Source organism: Schistocerca serialis, chromosome 2, assembly GCF_023864345.2.
Source record: "Schistocerca serialis cubense isolate TAMUIC-IGC-003099 chromosome 2, iqSchSeri2.2, whole genome shotgun sequence".
Classification (NCBI taxonomy): Eukaryota; Metazoa; Arthropoda; class Insecta; order Orthoptera; family Acrididae; genus Schistocerca; species Schistocerca serialis.
Window position 1 is genome coordinate 178,049,356 of NC_064639.1, and position 24,255 is coordinate 178,073,610.

A 24,255-nucleotide genomic window follows, 5' to 3' on the forward strand; every position below is an offset into this window, starting at 1 on the left:
GGTTCAAATCCTGCCTCGGGCATGGATGTGTGTGATGTCCTTAGGTTAGTTAGGTGTAAGTAGTTTTAAGTTATAGGGGAATGATGACCTCAGAAGTTAAGTCCCTCAGTGCTCAGAGCCATTTTATCCTCAGGAACAATTCATTATACATAACGCAACAGCGATTGTCTTGGTGTCATGAATGAAATACTATTGAGTATGGTGATCTAGTAATGTAACGTTGTAAAAGCATATAACAACGCTACGACGAAACGGCTGTTTAATGAAACTCTTGAGGCAAACTTACTTTCCGTGCTCTGAAATTAAGTTTTTGGTGCTGAAAGATGCTTGATATTTGAATAAACTTCTCGAAGCAGAAGTGGTTCCAATTGAACTATCGCGGCAACTAGAACACGATAGTAGTACAGTAATTACCTCTACATATGGAGACACTGCAAGCCTCACTGTCCTGCAAAAGTAGTTTAATAATTTTTAATTATACTGACGATAGGAACGATATAGCAATAAAAAACCTGAGATTTTCTTTGAAACTGTTATTTCATTCGAAAAGCACAAAGATTCTACACAGAACAATCAGATTAACGTTACATGATACACGTGGTGTCCTCATCAGAATCATATACATATCTGCTCCATAAAGCGTATTTGAAAAACATGTAGGATGCGAAACCGTCTGGTGAATGAAACACTGGCTTTCTAAATCTGTTCACGGATCAGAAAAGATGCGGATTCTGACCAAGATCAGTCGTAAACGCGAGTGTACTCTTCTACTCATTCGATGAAACCAAATGTGCGTGTGGCCACGGCCTCCTATCGAGCAGACCGATCGCCAGGGGCAAGTCTTTTTAGTTGGCGCCAGTCTACCCCGCTGATCACTCAGCTATGGAGGTGGTCTACTCATTCGATAACATTGCCTAAGCAGCCACACCGTCCAGTATATCTCTGCGGTTCGTCAAATGAAGAAACACCGTACCTTTTTACGGTAACAACATACCAGCTTCACTGATCTTTATATGGGTTTTATTGCGTAAAACACAGTGAGCTCACTTCGGAATGTTTTCAATGTTAGGTGTTCTGTATATACGTTAACAGGTCATAGATACTGTAAGCTATAACTACAATAATAAAGGTTTTATAAATTCATTTAGTGACTTTACCTTTTGTGTACTATCGACGCTGCCATACGCCATCTTTGAAGAATCTGTATTTAGACGCTACGTGGGCGTTCTTCGTAGGCGTACGGATATATGTGATTTTAAGATTTAGATTAGACAGTTTTTGAGCAGCATCTTCCCTCTTGACGGCTTGGATGAGTGTGGATCAGCGAAATTACATCTTCACATACACTACTGACCATTAAAATTGCTACACCACGAAGACGACGTGCCACAGACGTAAAATTTAACCGGCAGGAAGAAGATTCTGTGATATGCAAATGATTAGCTTTTCAGAGCATTAACATAAGGCTGGCGCCAGTGGCGACACCTACAACGTGCTGACATGAGGAAAGTTTCCAACCGATTTCTCATACACAAACAGCAGTTGACCGGCGTTGCCTAGTGAAACGTTGTTGTGATGCCTCGAATAAGGAAGAGAAATGCGTACCATCACGTTTCCGACATTGATAAAGGTCGGATTGTAGCCTATCGCGATTGCGGTTCATCGTATCGCGACATTGCTGCTCGCGTTGGTCGAGATCCAATGACTGTTAGCAGAATATGGAATCGGTGCGTTCAGGAGGGTAATACGGAATGCCGTGCTGGATCCCAACGGCCTAGTATCGATAGCAGTCGAGATGACAAGCATCTTATCCGCATGGATCTAACGGATCGTGCAGCCACGTCTCGATCCCTGAGTCAACAGATGGGGAGGTTTGCAAGACAACAACCATCTGGACGAACAGTTCGACGACGTTTGCAGCAGCATGGACTATCAGCTCGGGGACCATGGCTGCGATTACCCTTGACGCTGCATCACAGACAGGAGCGCCTGCGATGGTGTACTCAACGACTAACCTGGGTGCACGAATGGCAAAACGTCATTTCTTCGGATGAATCGAGGTTCTGTTTACAGCATCATGATGGTCGCATCCGTGTTTGGCGACATCGCGGTGAACGCACATTGGAAGCCTGTATTCGTCATCGCCATACTGGCGTATCAGCCGGCGTGATGGTATGGGGTGCCATTGGTTACACGTCTCGGTCACCTCTTATTCGCACTGACGGCACTTTGAACAGTGGACGTTACATTTCAGATGTGTTACGACCCTTGGCTCTATCCTTCATTCGATCCCTGCGAAACCCTACATTTCAGCAGGATAATGCACGACCGCGTGTTGCAGGTCCTGTACGGGCCTTTCTTGATACGGAAAATGTTCGACTGCTACCCTGGCCAGCACATTCTCCAGATCTCTAACCAATTGAAAACATCTGATCAATGGTGGCCGAGCAACTGGCTCCTCAGAATACGCCAGTCACTACTCTTGATGAACTGTGGTATCGTGTTGAAGCTGCGTGGGCAGCTATACCTGTACACGCCATCCAAGCTCTGTTTGACTCAAGGTCCAGGCGTATCCAAGCCGTTATTACGGCCAGAGGTGGTTGTTCTGGGTACTGATTTCTCAGGATCTATGCATCCAAACTGCGTGAAGTGGTGGTGGTGCTTAGTGTTTAACGTCCCGTCGACAACGAGGTCATTAGAGACGGAGCGCAAGCTCGGGTTAGGGAAGGATTGGGAAGGAAATCGGCCGTGCCCTTTCAAGGGAACCATCCCGGCATTTGCCTGAAACGATTTAGGGAAATCACGGAAAACCTAAATCAGGATGGCTGGAGACGGGATTGAACCGTCGTCCTCCCGAATGCGAGTCCAGTGTGCTAACCACTGCGCCACCTCGCTCGGTGAAATTGCGTGAAATTGTAATCATATGTCAGTTCTAGTATAATATATTTGTTTAGTGAATACCCGTTTACCATGTGCATTTCTTCTTGGAGTAGCAATTTTAATGGCCAGTAGTGTATTTAGCACTAGAAGTAGGTGATGCGCAGAAATCCAGTTACGTTTTGATTGTTGACTTAGGTTTGGTCCTGATTGTGATTTTTACCTATCGTCCGGTTTCTGTTGAGCTTATTATGTTCTATTGTAATTTTTTATTTTTACCTAATATTTTTGTTACGGTTTATTATTTGTATTGCTTTATTGGTACTATATCATTCTAGTACAGCGTTTATGCTGTTACTAAGTATGTGTGTCAGTTACTAAGTACGACACATACTTAGTAACAGTTACGTATTTACTAAGTGACACACATGCATAGTAACATTTACTAAGTAACACACAGACGTCGTAACAGAATCAGAACCAATTCTAAGAAAATAATGAAAACATAACCGAATTTCCACGTATCACCTTTTTCTAGTGCTATCTATGTAGACATGTAACCCACTGTCATTCAAGCTATCAAGAGGGAAAATGACGCACAAAAACTGACTAATATAGGTCTAAAATTCGGATATAACAGTACTAACGTCCATATAATGTCTAAATACTGATTTCTCAAAGACAGTGTATTGCAACATTGATATTTCACGCAAGGTAAAAAACCCAATCCAATATATAGTACCTTTAAGATCATAGTTTACAATATCAATACCGTCACGTATTTACGGAACACTTGGCGACGGCAGTAAGCCGAAATGAGCTCACTGTGACTTAAGGAATAAAACTCATTTAAAGAAAAGTGTAACTGATACGTCATTATCGTAATCATGTCACTGCAAGACATATTTTACACTGCGGGCCGCAAAGGAAAAAAAATTACCTTGTGTTGCAGAATAGGTGGTCAGGAAGATGCCTTATATGCTTGTTATTATCACACCATCAACACAAACCCATTGCAGCTTTCATGAATGCCTCTCTCACTTTCTCTCAGTTTATGTGAGTGCAAACTCAGTCCTTACTGCAGTATATGAAACAAGAGCAAAGCAAATGTTTAATTGAGAACAGTCCAAACGAAACGGACATCAAACTGAACACTTTGGTTTCCTTCACACCGCCAGGCCATCTGTGGCGACAGCACCATCCCTAATTATTTTTCCGAAGGCTCTCTCGCCTCAAAGGCATCTTGCAGCAGAATTTCTTTTAATGAAATTAAAATCTTTCTATCTGTAATTACTAAGCGCCAGAAAAATGCGAGTATTCACAGTGCATTCTAATTTGGTACAAAAATGCAAAACATCAAAACGGAGATAATATATAAAAATTCCAGAGATTGACATGTACCCTTGATATGTAATTTTTTCTTGTTTAAATACGTGAATAAAAATAAGTTATTTTTACGAAAAATTATGATTTAATATTTGTTCATTAACATTTCCATTTGATAATGAATATGTAACTGAAAATAAAAGAAAGGATGAGTTAGTACCGAGTTTTGAACAATTAACTTCACTATTAAAAGACTCTTACGCTACACACGCAGCTGCCGGCGACCCTGTTAACAAATAAATACAATTTTGTACTGCACAGTGCTAGTTACGTGACACTGCTCTATGATATTGATTTCCTGACACTCACCTTCAGGTCCTGTCAGTATACAGAAAACTAGACTGGACGGGTACGTAAGACCAATTTGGGGACGCATTTTTAATTAATGTAAATGCGGTTGCAAGAGAATATATATATATATATATATATATATATACCCGTTTATCATGTGCATTTCTTCTTGGAGTAGCAGCTGGCTACAGCACTGGAGTTGGAATGGATGCATTTCCTCTTTGGTACCTTCCAGAAGCTCACAGATTCTCTTTCTGCACGTCTCGCAGCGGTCTGTGATACAAAAGGTGGTTTTTCGTATATATATATATACTTCACTATTAAAAGACTCTTACGCTACACACGCAGCTGCCGGCGACCCTGTTAACAAATAAATATATACACACATATATATATGTGTGTGTGTGTGTGTGTGTGTGTGTGTGTGTGTGTGTGTGTGAGTGGGTGTGGGTGGGTGGGTGTGTGGGTGTGTGGAGACTTAGGAGTACAGCTGCGTTTTTTTCGTTTTTTTGACATTATTGGTTAACTGAAAATGAATATGTACACTGAAAAAAAGTACTAAATTCAACACATAAGACCATCGTCAAGTAAGCCTGTCTGTATGGCTCTAGGAAGAATTATTTAAGTTTTCAATTTTTGTACTCTTTGCATTCTGATGACGTATCAGATATCATTGTGTAAGTGATCTGTTCAAGAATGAACGCCCTAACCATATAAAAGAAAGACACATACGTTAGTGACCAACGTAGAGCATTACCAAGAAAAGAGCAAATGCAAATGGAAAGGGCGTAGCAAAACATCGTCATATATTGACGGAGTAAAACCATGGTTGTGTAAAGACACAGGTCGATTCTTGCAAAACGTGCAGAATCTGTTGCTGGTATGTGGTTACCGTGAATACAAATGGCAAACATTTCTCAAACATTAATAAATCTTCAGAGTGACGCCGATACATACGATGTACCGGCTACCAAATACTGATGTTCGACTTACTGAATTTACTATGTATGAAAAAAGTTTTCCTTATAGGAGACAAGTTGTTACTTTTGAGGTAGGACTATAATACTATTTATGTTAATTTTTGAAAGGTCCATAACTCTTAATTTACACACATGTAGTTTTGAGAATTATATTTAATTTTTATTGGTAAATTCTGTAACTTTTCATTGCTTTTAGAATAAAGAAAATTTATAGCGCGTGTCCCTTATATTGAACTTTGTTAATTTATAATTAATTTAGAGAGATCTGCTTCAGTAACACAAATGTTTATTCACAAGAAATGGTTCATATGGCTCTGAGCACTATGGGACTTAACTTCTGAGGTCATCAGTCCCCTAGAACTTAGAATTACTTAAACCTAACTAACCTAAGGACATCACACACATCCATGCCCGAGGCAGGATTCGAACCTGCGACCGTAGCGGTCGTGCGGTTCCGGAATGTAGCGCGTAGAACCGCTCGGCCAACCTGGCAGGCATTTATTTACACGCCGACCTGTTTCGAGATTTTAAAATCCTATCTTCAAGTGAATTTCGTATTCCTGAAGATGGGATTTCTAAATCTCGAAACCGTTCCTTGTTTAAATAAATAAATATTAATACGACATAAGCGGATCTGTCTAAGTTAATCATCATGCCTCTCAGACGCGGATGTCCTACGTACCAAATCTTGTTAATTAATTTAGATTTCCAAAGTAAATAGTTCTTTCTGTATGTAAACTTTCTGTGAGATTCTATAAGAAAGTAGCTTTCAAGCTCGTGATTAAACTTAATATTGTAGAGATTGCAAATTCTGTGTGGAGAAGATAGTCTAGTTGTAGAATTGTCACATTTGCTGTGATGCAATTCTGTAGCAAAACTCGCTAGCTACGGAAAATTCCGTGCTTTTGCAGTTACACCTTCTTAGTTACCATGGTCGGAGAGTGAAGCCAAGAAATGTGGCTGACATTGTTAGACGAAACCGTAAACAGTTCCATCGTGTACAATGTGAAATTCCTGTGACTTCTGACGTTGAGCGTAATTTTCAATGTATCTGCTTGGAGCACTTCTCTAACTTTTTGACGTTATCTCAAATGAGGAGTGATACTCACTCGGCTATTTATGAATCTAGCATTGTCTATGATCTTCGTTATTGTCATTTGTCAATCTGATGCCAGTAATACTTCATAATAGAATTTAGTTTTGTTAAGTATATTTGGCAGGAAGTATCAAAAGAACAGTCATTATTTGCGTGAAACACCTAGTAAAAGAATATAATAAGTAGAGTTATGAACTGTCCATTCACATTAATGTGACCACCTGTCAAAAGCCTGAAAAACTACCTTATGTATCACGGACCGCTGCGAGACGTGCAGAAAGAGAATCTGTGAGCTTCTGGAAGGTACCAAAGAGGAAATGGATCCATTCCAACTCCAGTGCTGTAGCCAGCTGCATTAGATTTCTCGGTTGAGAATCCGTGATACGAAGAGCCCGATGAAGGTGCTCCCACGGATCCTCAAGTGGGTTTAAATTTGCTGAGTCTGGTGGGCAGGCGAGCCCGGCAAACTCATCTTGATGCTCTTCGAACGACGCATGTACACTGCGAGCAGCGTCACACGTAACATTGTCCTGCTGGTAGATGTCACTGTGCCGTGTGTTCATCCTTTGTGCCTTCCAGAACGACGCGATCACTTAGGGAATGCCGTGAAGACATTTCCTAGACCATAGCGCACCTTCCTCCGGCCTGGATTCTTCCGCCGATTGTTTCAGGTTGCTAGCTTTCAGATGTTTAACGCCGTACACGCCAAAGGCCATCTGTCCGATGGGGCATAAAACACGATTGATCTGTCGCGTCTCTTTGCAATATCGGCGTGCCAAGTCCACCCTTTGTCGTCGATGCACAGCAGTCAGCATCGGTGTAAAATAGACGCCTGCTATGGAGCCCCATTCGCAGCACCATTCGCTCAACGGTGGTTGAAGATACATTATCTGATTAAAAGTATCCGGACAACCGCAAAAACATACGTTTTTCATATTAGGTGCCTTGTGCTGCCACCTTGTGCCAAGTACTCCATACCGGCGACATCGGTAGTCATTAGACATCGTGAGAGAGCAGAATGGGGCGCTCCGCGGAATTCGCTGACATCGGCTGTGGTCAGGTGATTGGGTATCACTTGTGTCATACGTCTGCACGGGAGATTTCCACGCTCCTAAACATCCCTAGGTCCACTGTTTCCGATGTGATAGTGAAGTGGAAACGTGAAGGGAGACGTACAGCACAAAAGCGTACAGGCCGACCTCGCCTGCTGACTGACTGAGACCGTCGACCGTTCAAGAGGGTCGTAATGTGTAATAGGCAGACATCTATCCTGACCACTACACAGGGCCGGCCGCTGTGGCCAAGCGGTTCTAGGCGATTCAATCCGGAACTGCGCTGCTACTACAGTAGCAGATTCGAATTCTGCTCGGGCGTGGATGTGTGTGATGTCCTAAGGTTAGTTAGTTTTAAGTAGTTATAAGGCTAGGGGACTGATGACCTCAGATGTTAAGTCCCATAGTGCTTAGAGCCATTTTAACCACTACACAGTAATTCTAAACTGCATCAGGATCCATTGCAAGTACTATAAGAGTTAGGCGGGAGGTAAGATAACGTGGATTTCATGGTCGAGCGGCTGGTCTTACACCACACATCACGCCGGTAAATGTCAGTCGACGCCTCGCTTGTGTCAGGAGCGTAAACATTGTACGACTGAACAGTGGAAAAATGTTTTGTGAGTGACGAACGTTACCCACCAGCGTGTGTAGAGCCAACAGTAAAATTTGGAGGCGTTAGTGTTATGGCGATGTCGTGTTTTTCAGGGAAGGGGCTTGCACTCCTTGTTCTTTTGCGTTGCACTATGACAGCACAGGCCTATACTGCTGTTATAAGCACCTTCGTGTTTCCCACTATTGAAGAGCAATTCGAGGATGGCGATTGTATCTTTCAACACGATCGAACACCTGTTCGTATTGCACGGCCTGTGGCGGAGTGGTTACACGATAATAACATCCCTACAATGGACTGGCCTGCACAGAGCCCCGACGTGAATCCTACAGAACACCTTTGGGATGTTTGGAACGCCGACTTCGTGCCAGGCGTCACCGACCGACTTCGATACCTCTCGTCAGTGCAGCACTTGGAGAAGCTTGCGCTGCCATTCCCCAAGAAACCTTCCAGCGCATGATTGAACGTATGCCTGCGAGAGTGAAAGCTGTCATCAAGGCTAAGGGTGGGCCAACACCGTATTGAAATCCGGCATTACCGATGGAGGACTCCACGAACTTGTCATTTTCAGGCAGGTGTCCGAATACTTTTAATCACACAGTGCACATATCAGTAGCTATCGTTCGCTGCTGTCATTTATGGCCCGTTGTGCACCACAATTGTCTCGGTGCCGATTTAGGGTAGCGCATTTTTGCCACCAACAAGTAAACAGGCGCTTGTACAACGTCTACGGAAACCAGGCAATGAACAAAAGAGAAATTCTGTTTAATGTCCTCCCTCGCTGTGTCATGATCAACTCGAAAGTGTATTGTGGTACCCTCAGGGAATTGAAGAAACGAGTTCGGCGCGTTCCTCACCACAATAATGTAATCGACTTCACCGTCTGCAAGACAACGCAAGGCCTCTCCCAAGTCTGCTCACATGACAGGAGCTCACAAAACTTCGTTGGACGGTGCTTCGTCATCCAACCTACAGCTGGATATCTCACCTTCAGACATCCATCTGTTTATTTCAGTGGAGGATGCATTCTGCGCGTAGTAGTACGTGGATGATGGGGAGGTTATTGATGCAGGAAGACGTCGATCAACAGAGAGGCATCATGCCATCCTACAGGCCCTCACAAAACGATGGCGTAAGTAGGCCCTCCAAATACGTCGCACTGAACTGAAACGATGTTAAGAAATACGGATTTGTAGCCAGAAGAATGGGGAACGACATGATGTATTGGAATCCTGAGTAAAACCAATCTGCTTTCGGAAATAATGTGTTGCATTGCTTATTAAATGCCCCTCGTATTTTTGTAAAAATATGAACATTGCATAATTGAAAGTACCGATATTTCAGATGTATGGACACGTTTTCGCAATCTCTAGTGATAAAGGAGGAAAAACAAAAATGCAGTAACTGAAGCAGGCAGGAAGGAACACAAACGCCTCAAAAATGAGATCGACAGGAAGTGCAAAATGGCTAAGCAGGGATGGTTAGAGGACAAATGTAAGGATGTAGAGGCACATATCACTAAGGGTAAGATAGATACTGCCTACAGGAAAATTAAAGAGACCTTTGGAGAAAAGAGTACGACTTGCATGAATATCAAGAGCACAGATGGAAACCCGTACTAAGCAAAGAAGGGAAAGCAGAGAGATGGAAGGAGTATACAGAGGGTCTACACAAGGGCGATCTTCTTGACGAGAATGGAAGAGAATGTAAATGAAGATGAAATGGGAGATATTGCAATTGAACTCTTGCTCGTTTACTACCTATTTTTCACGTGGCTCATCTGTAAAGGGGGTTGGTAGTAAACGGTTCCATTTGCGCCCCTATTGTCTGATATTGGCTGGCTTTTGAAGAGCAGTGAACTGAACTATACACGTTCAGACTGAAACTTATTTATTCAAAAGAAACACTTTAACGTTGTGGCCATGCATTTTTAAGTTCACAAAGAATAATCGGTGCAATTCGTACACTGTTTGTCTCACACCCACACACTTTCACTTTGTTCCTTCGCATACCCTGGCGTCCATGCTTGCACTCGCGGAACTTTGCCGCTCCCCAACTCGCCACCACAACGGCCAACGACCCAAGACCTCGTATTCCTGCTCATATCCACAGTCCTGAGTCAGGTCACATGACACCACACTAGACAAAATAATCCCTAAACATGGCCACAATTCGTTTACAGCATTTTATAATATTTAAATACTTAATTCTAAATACATTATATAATTTTACGAATTATCACCACACTTATATAATTCGTTGCAATTGAAAGAAAATTCAAACACTATGCAATGGAACTACAACGCCCATCAAAACACAAAACAAGTATTTGCCGGTCTATTTTGCCCAGCATATTATCTCTGCTGCTGTGCTTTAAATTTTAAATTACTTGAAAGAGTTCCATATTATCCCCTGTTACCTTACAATATGATACTGCGTCAAGAGTTTGACAGAGCACTGAAAGACCTGAATCGAAACAAGACCCCGTGAGTACACAACATGCCATTAGAACTAATGAGAGCCTTGGGAGAGCCAGGCCTAACAAAACTCTACCATTTAGTGAGCAAGACGTATGAGACAGGCGAAATACCCTCAGACTTCAAGAAGAATATAATAATCCCAATCCCAAAGAAAGCAGGCGTTGACAGATGCGAGAATTACCGAGCTATCAGTTTAATAAGTCACGGCTGCAAAATACTAACGCGAATTCTGTACAGACGAATGGAAAAACTGGTAGAAGCCGACGTCGGGGAAGATCAGTTTGGATTCCGTAGAAATATAGGAACACGTGAGTCACTACTGACCCTACGACTTATCTTCGAAGATAGATTAAGGAAAGGCAAACCTATGTTTATAGCATTTGTAGACTTAGAGAAAGCTTTTGACACTGTTGACTGGAACACTCTCTTTCAAATTCTGAAGGTGGCAGGGGTAGAATACAGGGAGCGAAACGCTATTTACAATTTGTACAGATATCAGATGGCGGTTGTAAGAGTCGAGAGACATGAGTTTTGCTATCTGGGGAGCAAAATAATTAATGATGGTCGAGTAGAGAGGATATAAAATGTAGACTGGCAATGGCAAGGAAAGCGTTTCAGAAGAAGAGAAATTTGTTAACATCGAATATAGATTTAAGTGTCAGGAAGTATTAGTATGGAGTGTAGGCATGTATGGAAGTGAAACGTGGGCGATAAATAGTTTAGACAAGAAGAGAATAGAAGCTTTCGAAATGTGGTGCTACAGAAGAATGCTGAAGATTAGATGGGTAGATCACATAACTAATGAGGAGGTATTGAATAGAATTGGAGAGAAGAGAAATTTGTGGCACAACTTGACTAGAAGAAGGGATCGGTTGATAGGGCATATTCTGAGGCATCGAGGTTGGTTGGTTGGTTTAAGGATGAAAGGGACCCAACTGCAGAGGTCATCGGTCCCGAGACATCGAGGGATCACCAATTTAGTATTGGAGGGCAGCGTGGAGAGTAAAAATCGTAGAGGGAGACCAATGGATGAATTCACTAAACAGATTCAGAAGGATGTAGGTTGCAGTGGGTACTGGGAGATGAAGATGCTTACACAGGATAGAGTAGCATGGAGAGCTACATCAAACCAGACTCTGGATTGAAGACCACAACAACAACAAGTGATAAATGTCAAACTGAATACCTTTCAGCCGTCTAGATTCCGAACTTATTTTATTTGGCTACGAGTTTCGGCCATTCACGACGCCATCTTCAGGCTCCTGACCGACGTGTAGGAAGATTCTTCCTCGGTTCTGATCAAACCAGGGGCCACAAATAATGGTATTGGGAGATTTTTGCTACAGCGATCACTTCTGCTGAAGAGATCATGGGTTGACCTGATCATTGCAGCAAAAATCTGCCAATACCAGTATTGCTAACCCCCGTTTTGACCAGGTTGCATGAAGATGGTGTAGTAAAACGCTGACACTGGTAGCTAAATAATAGTCAAATAAAATAAGGTGGGAAACTAGAAGGGTCAGAAGTTATTAACTTGACATACAGAGCCTAGTGACAAATGATTGATGGGTGATAATGCACTGCAGAATTACCCGTAACTTACCTATGTATTTAACGATGCTTGAAAAACTGCTGCTGTAACAGCACGTTGACGCTGTTATGTGGGCACAGTGTTGCGGCTGCTGGTCGCTCCTGTGGCACAGGCCTCTCTGTGCGGTGCCTGTGCCTGACCAGGGTGCCTTTGTGGCGGTGTTGCAGTGGCGGTGGTGGTGGCGTTCTTCATCTGCTGGGCGCCGTTCCACGCGCAGCGGCTCGTCGCCATGTACGTGACGGCGGGCGCGCAGCGCGAGCGCGGACCTTCCGAGCTCATCTACGCCATCGTCACCTACACGTCGGGCATCCTCTACTACGTCTCCACCACGATCAACCCCATACTCTACCAGATCATGTCGCACAAGTTCCGCGAGGCCTTCAAGGTAGGTACAAGCTCGTTCTGCACCTTCTACTATATGCAGCCCGTCTGCTTAGCTGGGTGGTAACGTGCTCGCCTCCCATCCAACCGGGCCCTGGTTCGGTTCTCTGGTGGGTTGGAGATACTCTCCGCTCGGAGACTGGGTGTTGCCCTCATCATCATTTCATCCACATCAGCGGCGCCCAAGTCTCCCAGTGTAGCGTCGACTGAAATAAGACTTGCACTTGGCGGTCGAACTTCTCCGGATGGGGCGTCCCAGCGTCCCAGCCAATGATGCCACACTCTCATTTACATTTTTTTGCTGTACGCATCTGTAAAAAATCGCTGGCTTAGGGTGCGCCCGCACTACACGAGACATGAATCAACAAAAAGTTACCCGAAACTGTGGTAATGTAGACTTTTCCGGCTTAATGACTGATGATTCTCTTCTCGGGTGTGCGTACTTAGAGTATACAAAATTCCTTGTCGTTGTTCGATGGCTTATACTGGCCGAACTATCCATACTATTCAGTCGTGGAACGAGCGTGTGAGAATTGAGGTAGCGAAGGCGAATGGCGAATTTCGGTTTATCGGCAAAATTTTAGGAAAGAGTGGTTCCTCTGTAAATGGGACCACATATAGGACGTTAGTGAACCTATTTGAACTGTGAATTTACTTTCAAAACCTTTTATGAAGAGTTTACTTTATTTACTAGCGATTCATCAAGAACATTAACACATTTAATCACACAATGTGAGTGTGGAAGTAGTTGCCAGTGGGTAACTGATGAAAACAAATCAAATTTTTTTCAAGAAATGGAAATTTTATTCCGAAAAGCTTTATTTCTTTTCTTTTTTTTATAAATAGATTTAAAATTATGATCAGAAAGCACCCGCTAAATATCAAGTTACAATTTATTCAGAGGCAGAAAGAACAAATTTTTGACAGTATGAGCTTTCGGGGTGAGAACCTGGCCGCTCCCTTTTGACACGGCCGCTCAAAACAACCTCTGAAAGACTACACTGGTGCAAATCTGCAACACACCAGATTACTTTAAACTAAAAATATTTTAACAACTCACACAAGCACATAAACAATGCATCGCATAGGAGGGATAGAAATGGTACAAAACACTAACAATAAAAGATTAACTTGCCACCGAAGGTGCAACTCGATTTAAAAAAAAAAAAATAATGCTCTTGAGGTGGAAGGGTGGCAACTTTATATACTAAAATAATCATTTAAATAAAAACCCATGAAATGCAGACTTATATAAAATATACAAGGTTAGCCAGACATTCTCTACATTACACATTTACCGCCTCTCAAGATGATAGGCAAGATAAAAACATATTTCAGGAGTTCGGCCGTTACACTTCAAGCAATAAAATCGTTAACACCGAGTCCGACAAACATGACAGAGGCAGCTATTAACGTACGGCAGACCGACAGACTGAGCCGGCCGAAGTGGCCGTGCGGTTAAAGGCGCTGCAGTCTGGAACCGCAAGACCGCCACGGTCGCAGGTTCGAATCCTGCCTCGGGCATGGATGTTTGTGATGTCCTTAGGTTAGTTAGGTTTAACTAGTTCTAAGTTCTAGGGGACTAATGACCTCAGCAGTTGAGTCCTATAGTGCTCAGAGCCATTTGAACCATTTTTGAGCCGACAGACTGACAGACAGACACCAACTGCCTCACAAATGGAGACGGGAGTCAGACGAGCAAGCTGGGGACGAGAGAGTGACCAAGAAAAGAAGTAGAATTTAACAAGTAAATGAAACAACATATCACGAATCACTTAACTTCTAATAAACTGCGATGTCTGGCGAAGACCTGGCGCAGCACCCCCAAAACGCTCTCCCAAACCGTCCGCTGCCAGCCGCTTCAACGGACGCAGGAAGGTGCGCCGATCTCCCGTCTCAAGGCGTCGCAGCTCGCACCGGCCAGACCGATGTCGCGGATAGACTCCTGTTGCTCTCGTGTCGGCCCCTCTCTATACGGCGCGGCCCACTGGACTGACGTGGCGACCTCACATGTGCCGAAGCTCAAGACGGAGAAGTCATCTTGTGTCTCAGTGCACGACCGACCAACCAATCGATCCAGCCGCCAATAACCATTGCCTGAACAAACTCGAGCAGACTGACGGCCTTACACATACTAGCACTCCGGACGACAGCCAGACACTGACTGCCCCTCACTCACCCGACTGACCATTTCACCGACTGGCGAGCTCATAGCGCCCCTTAAATGCACGTGAACAGGCAACCTTTCCCCTTTCCCACCAGAGGGAGACACCAAAGCTGCGATTGCCACAGCGGCGGCACCGCCAGAAACGGAGGGTGACTGCATCACACTACGCGCTGCGGCGCGCTCTTCAAAGCAGCAATTATTACCCCGCCTCACTATTCTTGAGTACTGCTCGAGTGTTTGAGATCCGTACCAGGTCGGATTGAAGGAAGACGTCGAAGCAATTCAGAGGCGGGCTGCCAGATTTGCTACCGGTAGATTCGAAAAACACCTAAGTGTTACAGAGACGCTTCGGGAACACAACTGGGAAACCATGGAGGGAAGCCAACTTTCTTTTCGAGATACGCTTGAGAAAATTTAGAGAACCGGCATCTGAAGCTGACTGCCGAACGATTCTACTGCAGCAAACATACATCGTGCTTAGGGATCAGAAAGATAAGATTCGAGAAAGTAGGGCTCATACAGAGGCTTATAGACAGATGCTTTCCCTCGCTCTATTTGTGAGTGGAACAGGAAAGGAAATGACTAGTAGTGGTATAGGGCATCCTCCGCCTAGCAACGTACCGTTGCTTACGGGGTGTTGATGTAGATATAGGTGTAGGTGTAGATGAAGTCCGATGTGCAGAACACCATCGCCACACTCGTTCGCTCCTGACAAATCTGCACTGCCAGAAAACTGTCTTAACGAGGAACATAGGATGTTGCGTAATAAGACGCAAATGATCGCTCCTGGAAATGAGTTCTAAAGGAACCAATTGAGACTCGATTAGCTGATAGTATTATTAATTGGGATACATTTTCCCCTACATTTAAGATATTGAATCGGATATTTCTGATCTTAAGCAACAACGATCTCCGTATCGACAAGCGGATTCTTTTAGTTAGTGTTCTGCTAGTGATGCACCGTTTTGAAACTTGCCGGCTGATTAAAACTGTGTGGTGGACCGGGGCTCGAACTCGGGACCTTCGTGTTTCGCGGGAAAGTGCTCTACCAACTGAGCTACCCAAACACGACTCAGGGCCCATCATCATAGCTTTACATCCCCCAGTACCTCGTCTCCGGCAAAGGTCCCGAGTTCGAGTCTCGGTCGGGCACGCAATTTTAATCTGCCAGGAACTTTCATATCATCGAACACTCCGCTGCAGAGTGAAAATTACATTGAGGAAGCACCGTTTTGTCTACTTCTCCACCGGTGGGCTACTTGGTCGCAAAGCTGCAGCATGCGCACGCGCGATGGGCGGACCACAGTCTATAAAGGAGCCGCCCAACTCTGCTGGAAACTCAGTTCTGACGATACTGTGCATCAGCATACTCACCTGAAGATGGCGACCAGTTGATCCGTTTAAATACCGTGTCAAGATGACTACATTACCTGGCTGGACGCCCGAGAAGAGTATCATCAGTTGGCCGAGACTGTTTCGCAAAACGGCTGTCTCACCCTTCCATTTACACAGAGCAAAAGCTTCCGCGAAGCAGCCATGAGCAGGTTGAGTCATCAGTCAGGGCCGGCCGGAGTGGCCGTGCGGCTCTAGGCGCTTCAGTCTGGAGCCGAGCGACCGCTACGGTCGCAGGTTCGAATCCTGCCTCGGGCATGGATGTGTGTGATGTCCATAGGTTAGTTAGGTTTAATTAGTTCTAAGTTCTAGGCGACTGATGACCTCAGACTTTAAGTCGCATAGTGCTCAGACCCATTTGAACCATTTGAACCATCAGTCAGGGAGAGACAGCCATGTCTGCGTGCTGTGCCACAATTTTGGCGGCGCCGGCAGCTACCTGCCTGCATTATCTGATCTGAAGTATACGGACACTTGTTAGCGGAAATTAATACGATGTGTGTCTACCGTTCGCCCACTCTGTTGGGGCCACTTCCGATGAAGTATCTGAATGTCTCTGGAGGAATGGCAGCCAGTAGCCAATTCTTTCTTGTGAAGGAAGCAGAGAAGGTAGTGATTTGGGACGCATCTCAAAGGTGTTCCACTGGGTACATGCTGCAACGCTGGAGAGGCCAATCTAGTTCAGGAATGTTATTGTCCACAAACCGTTGCCACATGCACAGGATGCAATGGGTACATGGGTATAAGTGCAGATATTTCTACTGCTTCTGAGGACAGTGTGCTGGACAACATTCATCTACATCTACATCTACATGGTTACTCTGCAAATCACATTTAAGTGGCTGGCAAAGACTTCATCGAACCACCTTCACAATTCTCTATTATTCCAATCTCGTATAGCGCGCGGAAAGAATGAACACCTATATCTTTCCGCACGAGCTCTGATTTCCCTTACTTTATCTTGGTGATCGTTCCTCCCTATGTAAGTCGGTGCCAACAAAATATTTTCGCATTCGGAGGAGAAAGTTGGTGATTGGAATTTCGTGAGAAGATTCCGTCGCAACGAAAAACGCCTTTCTTTTAATGATGTCCATCCCAAATCCTGTATCATTTCTGTTACACTGTCTCCCATATTTCGCGATAATACAAAACGTGCTACCTGCTTTGAACTTTTTCGATACACTCCGTCAGTACCTATCTGGTAAGGATCGCAGACCGCGCAGCAGTATTCTAAAGAAAAAAAAAAAAAGGTTCAAATGGCTCTGAGCACTATGCGACTTAACTTCTGAGGTCATCAGTCGCCTAGAACGTAGAACTAATTAAACCTAACTAACCTAAGGACATCACATACATCCATGCCCGAGTCAGGATTCGAGCCTGCGACCGTAGCGGTCGCTCGGTTCCAGACTATAGCGCCTAGAACCGCAGGGCCACTCCGGCCGGCTTATTCTAAAAGAGGACGGACAAGCGTAGTGTAGGCAACCTCCTTAGTAGGTCTGTTACATTTTCTATGTGTCCTGCAGATAAAACCCAGCCTTTGGTTAGCCCTCCCCACAATATTTTCCTTCGAATTTAAGTTGTTCGTAATTGTAATACTAGGTGTATAGTTGAATTTATGTATTTTAGATTAGACTGATTTATCGTGTAACCGAGGTTTAACGAGTTCCTTTTAGCACTCATATGGATTAACTCATACTTTTCGTTATTTAAGGTCAACTGCCACTTTTCGCACAATTCCGCTATTTCCTCTAAATCGTTTTGCAGTTTGTTTTGATCGTCTGATGACTTTATTAGTCGATAAACGACAGCGTCATCTGCAAAGAAACTAAGACGGCTGCTCATATTGTCTCCCAAATCGCTTATATAGATAAGGAACAGCAAAGGGCCTATAACACTACCTTGTGGAACGCCTGAAATCACTTCTGTTTTACTCGATGACTTTCCGTCGATTACTACGAACTGTGACCTCTGTGACAGGAAATCACAGATCTTGTCACATAACTGAGACGATAGTCAGTAAGCACGCTATTTCACTACGAGCCGCTTGTGTGGTACAGTGTCAAGAGCCTTCCGGAAATCCAGAAATACGGAATCGATCTGAAATCCCATGTCAATAGCACTCAGCACTTCATGTGAATAAGGAGCTAGTTGTGTTTCACAATAACGATGTTTTCTAAACCCATGTTGACTGTGTGTCAATAGACCGTTTTCTTCGTGGTCGCGCGGGATTAGCCGAGCGGTCTAGGACGCTGCAGTCATGGACTGTACGGCTGGTCCCGATGGAGGTTCGAGTCATCCCTCGGTGATGAGTGTGTGTATTTGTCCTTAGGATAGTTTAAGTAAAGTGTAAGCTTAGGGACTGATGACCTTAGCAGTTAAGTCCCATAAGATTTTCACACACTTTTTCTTCGAGGTTAGTATTTACTTTCTCATGCAGACTGATAATTATAGCTATCACAAGTCGAATATTTTTAGTTTCCTGGGCAGTAGGTCACGTGTTTAAGTGCGGACACATGGACGCAAAATGGTTAATCTGTAGTGAAGAGATAGTGCACTTGCAGTTATGACCGTTCCAAAAAACACGAGGTAATAAATTACGTGACTTGTTCGTGGGTAAGTCACCATACTGGTGTTTATACATATTAAGGTACCACATAAAGAATATTTGCCTTTGTTCTCATTACACCCTGTATGCTGCCGTATGGCAGGTTCACTGTCGTGCTCTCCGCACTCTTGCTCTCCTGCACGCAGTACAGAAAGCTGTAAAATATTTTTGTACTCTTGTGCATTTCACAGTATCTTAAGCGTCATAAGGCGACGTTTCCACTCATCCACAGTTCGGTTTGGTGGCACCTTACACCACCTGATGTGTCCCTTAGCACTGGCCACAGAAATGTGTGCTTTATGAGGAGATGCTCGACCATTGTGACCATTGTTCTTAGCTCCCTACGCGCAACCACTGTGCTAAGTGGACTAAAGGTAGCAAACGTGTGGTTTTTACCGCTGAATTCGTGCGATTTTTTAAATGGTATGGGGTGCCATTGGTTACACGTCTCGGTCACCTCTTGTTCGCACTGACGGCACTTTGAAAAGTGGACGTTACATTTTAGATGTGTTACGACCCATGGCTCTACCCTTCATTCGATCCCTACTAAACCCTACATTTCAGCAGGATAATGCACGACCGCATGTTGCAGGTCCTGTACGGGCCTTTCTGGATACGGAGAATGTTCGACTGCTGCACTGGGCAGCACATTCTCCAGGTCTCTCACCAACTGAAAACGTCTGGCCAATGGTGGCTAAGCAACTGGCTCGTCACAATACGCCAGTCACAACTCTTGATGAACTGTGATATCGTGTTGAAGTTGCATGGGCAGCTGTACCTGTACACACCATCCAAGCTCTGTTTGACTAAATGCCCAAGACGTTATTACGGCCAGAGGTAGTTGTTCTGAGTACTGATTTCTCAGGATCCATGCACCCAAATTGCGTGAAAATGTAATCAGATGTCAGTTCTAGTATAATATATTTTTCCAATAATACCCGTTTTTTCTTGGTGTAGCAATTGTAATGGCCAGTAGTGTATCTGTTTTCATTGATACAGCTATCGTAATAGATATCAAGTAAATTAACATTCTTTTATGTAACGAAACAGTCCCAATCGCAATAAGATGTTTATTTGTTTACTGGCGGCCGGTTTCGACCACTGTTTTGGTCATCATCAGACCGCTTACTCCCTGGGCGTCTGCTGAAGCTGGCGAGAAGCAGGCGTCACTCTAGAAGGCATATAACAATGTTCACTGCTTATAGACCTTCTAGCGGGGTAGTAAACCGTGGTCTAGGGGTAGCGTCTTTGATTCATAGTCAAAACGTCTTCGGTCCCGGGTTCGATCCCCGCCACTGTCTAAATTTTGATAAGTAATCAGCATTGGCGGCCAAAGACTTCCGGCATAAGAAGTCAGCCTCATTCTGCCAACGGCCTTGTCAAAGAGGGCGGAGGAGCGGATAGATGTTCAGGGCACTCTCTTGTCCTAGGGGTGGGAAATTGCCCCTAAAGGCGGAAGAATCAGCAATGATCAACGACATGAGGATGCAGAAGGCAATGGAAACCACTGCATTAAAGACACTTAACGTGTATCCAAATTACGTGTGGCCTGTAATTGAAGAAGTGTCATGATGATCTCTCCATTGGCAAAAGATTCCGGAATAGTCCCCCATTCGGATCTCCGGGAGAGGACTGCCAAGGGGGAGGTTACCATGAGAAACAGATTGAATAATCAACGAAAGGATAACGTTCTACGAGTCGGGGCGTGGAATGTCAGAAGCTTGAACGTGGTAGGGAAACTAGAAAATCAGAAAAGGGAAATGCAAAGGCTCAATCTAGATATAGTAGGGGTCAGTGAAGTGAAGTGGAAGGAAGACAAGGATTTCTGGTCAGATGAGTATCGGGTAATATCAACAGCAGCAGAAAATGGTATAAGAGGTGTAGGATTCGTTATGAATAGGAAGGTAGGGCAGAGGGTGTGTTACTGTGAACAGTTCAGTGACTGGGTTGTTCTAATCAGAATCAACAGCAGACCAACACCGACAACGATACTTCAGGTATACACGCCGATGTCGCAAGCTGAAGATGAACAGACAGATAAAGTGTTTGAGGATATTGAAAGGGTAGTGCAGTACGTAAAGGGGGACGAAAATCTAATAGTCATGGGCGACTGGAATGCAGTTGTAGGGGAAGGAGTAGAAGAAAAGGTTACAGGAGAATATGGGCTTGGGACAAGGAATGAAAGAGGAGAAAGACTAATTGAGTTCTGTAACAAGTTTCAGCTAATAATAGCGAATACCCTGTTCAAGAATCACAAGAGGAGGAGGTATACTTGGAAAAAGCCGGGAGATACGGGAAGATTCCAATTACATTACATCATCGTCAGACAGAGATTCCGAAATCAGATACTGGATTTTAAGGCGTACCCAGGAGCAGATATAGACTCAGATCACAATATAGTAGTGATGAAGAGTAGGCTGAAGTTCAAGACATTAGTCAGGAAGAATCAATACGCAAAGAAGTGGGATACGGAAGTACTAAGGAATGACGAGATACGTTTGAAGTTCTCTAACGCTATAGATACAGCAATAAGGAATAGCGCAGTAGGCAGTACAGTTGAAGACGAATGGACATCTCTAAAAAGGGCCATCACAGAAGTTGGGAAGGAAAACATAGGTACAAAGAAGGTAGTTGCGAAGAAACCATGGGTAACAGAAGAAATACTTCAGTTGATTGATGAAAGGAGGAAGTACAAACATGTTCCGGGAAAATTAGGAATACAGAAATACAAGTCGCTGAGGAATGAAATAAATAGGAAGTGCAGGGAAGCTAAGACGAAATGGCTGCAGGAAAAATGTGAAGACATCGAAAAAGATATGATTGTCGGAAGGACAGACTCAGCATACAGGAAAGTCAAAACAACCTTTGGTGACATTAAAAGCAACGGTGGTAACATTAAGAGTGCAACGGGAATTCCACTGTTAAATGCAGAGGAGAGAGCAGATAGGTGGAAAGAATACATTGAAATCCTCTATGAGGGTGAAGATTTGTCTGATGTGATAGAAGAAGAAACAGGAGTCGATTTAGAAGAGATTGGGGATCCAGTATTAGAATCGGAATTTAAAAGAACTTTGGAGGACCTACGGTCAAATAAGGCAGAAGGGATAGATAGCATTCCATCAGAATTTCTAAAATCATTGGGGGGAAGTGGCAACAAAACGACTATTCGCGTTGGTGTGTAGAATATATGAGTATGGCGACATACCATCTGACTTTCGGAAAAGCATCATCCACACAATTCCGAAGACGGCAAGAGCTGACAAGATCGAGAATTATCGCACAATAAGCTTAGCAGCTCATGCATCGAAGCTGCTTACAAGAATAATATACAGAAGAATGGAAATGAAAATTGAGAATGCGCTAGGTGACGATCAGTTTGGCTTTAGGAAAAGTAAATAGACGAGAGAGGCTATTCTGACGTTACGGCTAATAATGAAAGCAATGCTAAAGAAAAATCAAGACACTTTAATAGGATCTGTCGACCTGGAAAAAACGTTCGACAATATAAAATGGCGCAAGCTGTTCGAGATTCTGAAAAAAGTAGGGGTAAGCTATAGGGAGAGACGGGTCATATACAATATGTACAACAACCAAGAGGGAATAATAAGAGTGGACGATCAAGATCGAAGTGCTCGTATTAAGAGCCTTTCGCCCCTACTTTTCAATCTGTACATCGAGGAACCAATGATGGAAATAAAAGAAAGGTTCAGGAGTGGAATTGAAACACAAGGTGAAAGGATATCAATGATACGATTCGCTGATGACATTGCTATCCTGAGTGAAAGTGAAGAAGAATTAAATGATCTGCTGAACGGAATGAACAGTCTAATGAGTACACAGTATGGTTTGAGAGTAAATCGGAGAAAGACGAAGGTAATGAGAAGTAGTAGAAATGAGAACAGCGAGAAACTTAACATCAGGATTGATAATCACGAAGTCAATGAAGTTAAGGAATTCTGCTACCTAGGCAGTAAAATAACCAATGACGGACGGAGCAAGGAGGACATCAAAGGAGACTCGCTATGGCAAAAAAGGCATTTCTGGCCAAGAGAAGTCTACTAATATCAAATACCGGCCTTAATTTGAGGAAGAAATTTCTGAGGATGTACGTCTGGAGTACAGCATTGTATGGTAGTGAAACGTGGACTGTGGGAAAACCGGAACAGAAGAGAATCGAAGCATTTGATATGTGGTGCTATAGACGAATGTTGAAAATTAGGTGGACTGATAAGGTAAGGAATGAGGAGGTTCTACGCAGAATCGGAGAGGAATGGAATATGTGGAAAACACTGATAAGGAGAAGGGACAGGGTGATAGGACATCTGCTAAGACATGAGGAAATGACTTCCATGGTACTAGAGGGAGCTGTAGAGGGCAAAAACTGTAGAGGAAGACAGAGATTGGAATACGTCAAGCAAATAATTGAGGACGTAGGTTGCAACAAGTGCTACTCTGAGATGAAGAGGTTAGCACAGGAAAGGAAATCGTGGCGGGCCGCATCAAACCAGTCAGTAGACTGATGACCAAAAAAAAACAAAAAAAACAAAAAGAAGCGTGGCGCCCACTCCTTGCCAGCTTCAGCAGACGCCCAGGGAGTAATCGGTCTTATGATGACCAGAAAAGTGGTCGAAACCGGTCACCAGTAAACCATCTTAATGCGGTTAGGACTATTTTATTATACAAAAAATAAAAAATTAACAGAACCGCTTACTTTCAATAGAAACAAGATAAAATGTCCCAAAAAATTTTAAATTAAAAAAGTTTTCTGTGTGTGGAACTGTAACACGTTACAAAATATCTCTCGCATGATGAGCAAATCCGTGGTTTCGGCCATGGCTGAAACGGCCTATTTCTGGGTCTAGTGGTGGAAAAACAAGTATGCTGTTGAAATTTTCCTTCCAACTCGTGCTCGAAGCTTCCGTAGCGCCACGCGACATGCCAAATTGCACGCACTATTAGCGAAATGGGTCGTATTGCTCCGAGCATTTACTAGGAAACGCTTTTTGGTGTACCTGGCGTAATCCTCTGCGCTGCTAGTGGCGTATCCATTTCATAAAAATGAGGCTTTGATCTAATTTAAAATTGAGATTTTCCTCGAATCAAGAATCCCAAATTTCAAATAATTTGTTTTGTTTCGGATGAACCGTAGCAAGAAGGCAACTTGGTAGAAAAAGAATGCACGGAAAACAGTATTCCCCAGTACAAAAATTATATGTGTGGTCCTATAATTCGCATCTTACTGCATTCATCAATGTTCCGCACCTACAGGTGCCTCTCGTAACTCCGACCATAGATTAGTGAGCAGAAGTTTGTCTTGGATACGCACTACGAAAACATACCATAA

At 43.7% G+C, this 24,255-nt stretch overlaps 1 protein-coding gene across 1 annotated transcript in view; it reads left to right on the plus strand.

Moving 5' to 3' along the window:
* Window positions 1-24,255, plus strand: part of LOC126455833 (pyrokinin-1 receptor-like) — a 541,107-nt gene that overhangs the window by 475,612 nt on the left and 41,240 nt on the right. Inside the window, exon 2 of the mRNA XM_050091595.1 lies at window positions 12,534-12,751. Within this exon, the coding sequence (XP_049947552.1) occupies window positions 12,534-12,751 (218 nt within the window). The remainder of the gene's footprint in view (window positions 1-12,533; window positions 12,752-24,255) is intronic.